Here is a 2,957-nt window from a genome sequence, read left to right as displayed (position 1 = left end):
CTTTCCTGTCAATGTTCAGCTGTCATTATTGAAGGCGATAAAAAGCCCCAAAAAATATTTTGAAAATAATGAATAAATGAATTGAGTCAGTCAAGTGAAGTGTTTCCCCACTGGAAGGACTGAAAGCCGGCAACAATTCAGCGAAGGAGGGTTTAATTCTCACCTAAAACCTTCACCTGAAGCAAGGTGTTTGCTCTGGAAGTAACTCAATCCAGAACAAACATCTGTGGCTACAGCTCAATCCTGTGATTAGTGTGCATGAAATAATGATGGATCAGTCCTAATGACAATGTACAGGGAGAGTACGAGTCTGTGTGGATTTCCTGTGGTTGTGAGACAAAAACAACAACAACACATATGACAGGGTTGAAGGCTCAGAAGCGGAGAGCATGCTATGATCAGCACATCTGTTCACATCGGCTTTAGTAATAATTTCCCACATTTCACATGCGACTCTGCTCCTGCTGCACCACTAAGCTGCAGCACAATACAATGCTGTTTGCTGTCTGATGTGTTAGCACCATTACCAAATGATCGTTCTATATTATATAGATCACTTATACAGGCTTTCTTGTTGGTTCATAATCAGCAATGCTTTTAACAGCAGTTCAGCTTTCAAAATCATGCTAAAATCACATATTTATTCAGAAATATCATATTCTGCTTTTCTTATACACCACAATCAAACAGTCCACCTAGAACCTTACCAAAGCCTCTTTTTCAGGTGGTCTCGACCTTAATGACAGGTTAAAGCACCCCAAAACCATTAACAGTATATATAATGGACAGAGCTTCCGGGTCTGAAAAGTGAAGCCAGCACAGACGTGTCTAATCCTGCATTCTATGTAAAGGCCAGCAGGGGGAGCTCCATTGGCTGCAATAACACACGGATACCATACAGTCTTATGGGGAAATGACCTGGCTTGTCACTTGATTTATGAGCTCAGTAAACAGTTCCCTGATGAGTTTATGGTCTCAATCTCTAGTTTTAGTCTTCTTCCATAAAGCATGATGTTCATTTAGTAAATGATGGTCCACTTTAGAGGCGTGGCTACACTGTGATTGACAGATCATTCTCAGTGAGTCTGTTTAGCTCAACATGCTGATCAAATATGAATCAAGATTCTATTACTGCGTTGCCTATTCCTCTCTTAAAATTGTTTCAGAAACATATTTTAGTGTGCTGTTTATCTGGAATACAGGATTGTGTGTGACCAGGCGAGCAGCCATTGTTTCCTGCTACAGACAATTCAAAACTGCGCAACCAATGAGAGCAGCTCAACTCGCAGTAAGTCACTTCCGCTGGCTCTGACAAAGCATCATGGTGACGACCATAACACCAAACTGGAGGCTTCAAAATGGTACTCCACAAATCAATGGGTGACATCACGATAGGTGCACACTTAAATACACAAAGACTGATCTGTGCCTTCTACTCACCCAGCATGAGGAGGTTTAGATACATGGCCATGATGGGCATCAGGATGCCTGGACGCACGGACACCAGGATGTCTCTCTGGCTGTAACAAACAGAGACAAAGAAATAGGGTGTGACAAAGAAATCAATATAACATCTAAAGAGGCCTCTTTTAGTAAGACCCTCGTTTAGCTGCCAGGACAAAAATGAGTCCAGGGTCCTCACAGACGGCCATCTTTATATCACACCAGAGGATTTGTTTGTGTTGTTGCTTCTAAAATGTGAAAGAATCGCGTTTTAGAAGCGACTACACCTTAAGTGCTTTACAGACATGGTCAGACATTCAAAATAGCCTTTACGTCTTGACATGGTATTGTTTGTTTTAAGTAAATATTATTAACACTATTATTCCCCCCAAGCGCTGTGGTAATGGCTGCTGTTAGAACGCTACACAAAGATATAATAAAAAGTACAAAAATGCTGCTGTTGTAGTTCAAGGGTTTACTCAGAGGTAGAAGGGTCCTGATTGTGTTGTGACACCGAGAAGAGAAAAGGGCCTCTCGTATACTCAGGCTCCACAAACATTAGAGATTTGCTCACTGAATGGGACGGACAACTGCGTGTGTGTGTTTGTGTGTAGGCACACACACTGACAGGCGAGAACACACATTGTTCGTGTCACACACTAAACCAGTCTGACCTCTGAGACAAGCAGAAGTGGTTACAGGAAGGCAAGAGGACACACTAAATGAGAAGACTGACTTTCACAGCCAGGACTGCTTTTGCAGCCTAAATAAGCCTTTAAAGTCAGAGGGAGAACTGCTTTGTTGTCTGACAAATGACAAATCAAACGTCTTCAGTTTTAAAGAATTTCTCAAATAACTTAACCTCACTCGCTAATCCAGGTTTGTGATTTAAAGCAGGTCTCTGTTGGAAAGCATTTTTCACACTCAGCTTAGCAATAAGAGGTCCCACGTGGCCCCGCGCTCACACTTTCAAAGGCAGAAGCACCGAGGAGGGACCCCGCAACATCTCAACACTGGGTTCAACGGATTTACATGTGTATTAAGTCACTGACTGCATCCGTAACAATAAGCTATTTGTTTTCTTGATATTTAGATGCAAATACCATACAACAGCGTGAATTGCTATTCAAAGTAAATTGGTTTTACTTGTGGTTCAGATTATGCTGTACATGAATGCTTAGCCCACCCCATAGTATATGAGCAGCATATGAAAATATAAAAGCATATTATCACTGTCCAAGGAAAAGCATTTTTCAGAAACAATAAAGAATTACGTCTTTTTAAATAAACCATTTCAAAAACTCCATTGAATTGGCTAAAAAATGCAGTGTCTTAAAGATGAAAACATGCTACAAAACACTAAATTTTCTCCTACTATTACAATTGTATCTTTCTATCAGAGTGAGACAAGGGAGCAGGCTGGCTGTGTTGTTGAAGTTTATCTCACTTGCTGTTGGTTGAATGTAGCTTGATGAACTGCGAAATCAGGTCTTGCATAAGTTCACCAGAACTCG

The 2,957-nt window shown here is 41.1% G+C and overlaps 1 protein-coding gene across 1 annotated transcript in view; it reads right to left on the bottom strand.

Annotated features, from left to right (window-relative positions):
- The window catches only part of lamb2l (laminin, beta 2-like), a 50,748-nt gene that overhangs the window by 37,409 nt on the left and 10,382 nt on the right, over positions 1 to 2,957 (bottom strand). The window contains exon 2 of the mRNA XM_035656129.1: positions 1,441 to 1,520. Within this exon, the coding sequence (XP_035512022.1) occupies positions 1,441 to 1,480 (40 nt within the window). The 5' untranslated portion in view covers positions 1,481 to 1,520. The remainder of the gene's footprint in view (positions 1 to 1,440; positions 1,521 to 2,957) is intronic.

This window comes from Morone saxatilis, unplaced genomic scaffold, assembly GCF_004916995.1.
Source record: "Morone saxatilis isolate NCDOM2014 unplaced genomic scaffold, NCSU_SB_2.0 Contig15, whole genome shotgun sequence".
NCBI classification, from domain to species: Eukaryota; Metazoa; Chordata; class Actinopteri; family Moronidae; genus Morone; species Morone saxatilis.
This window is presented reverse-complemented; position numbering and strand designations above follow the sequence as displayed.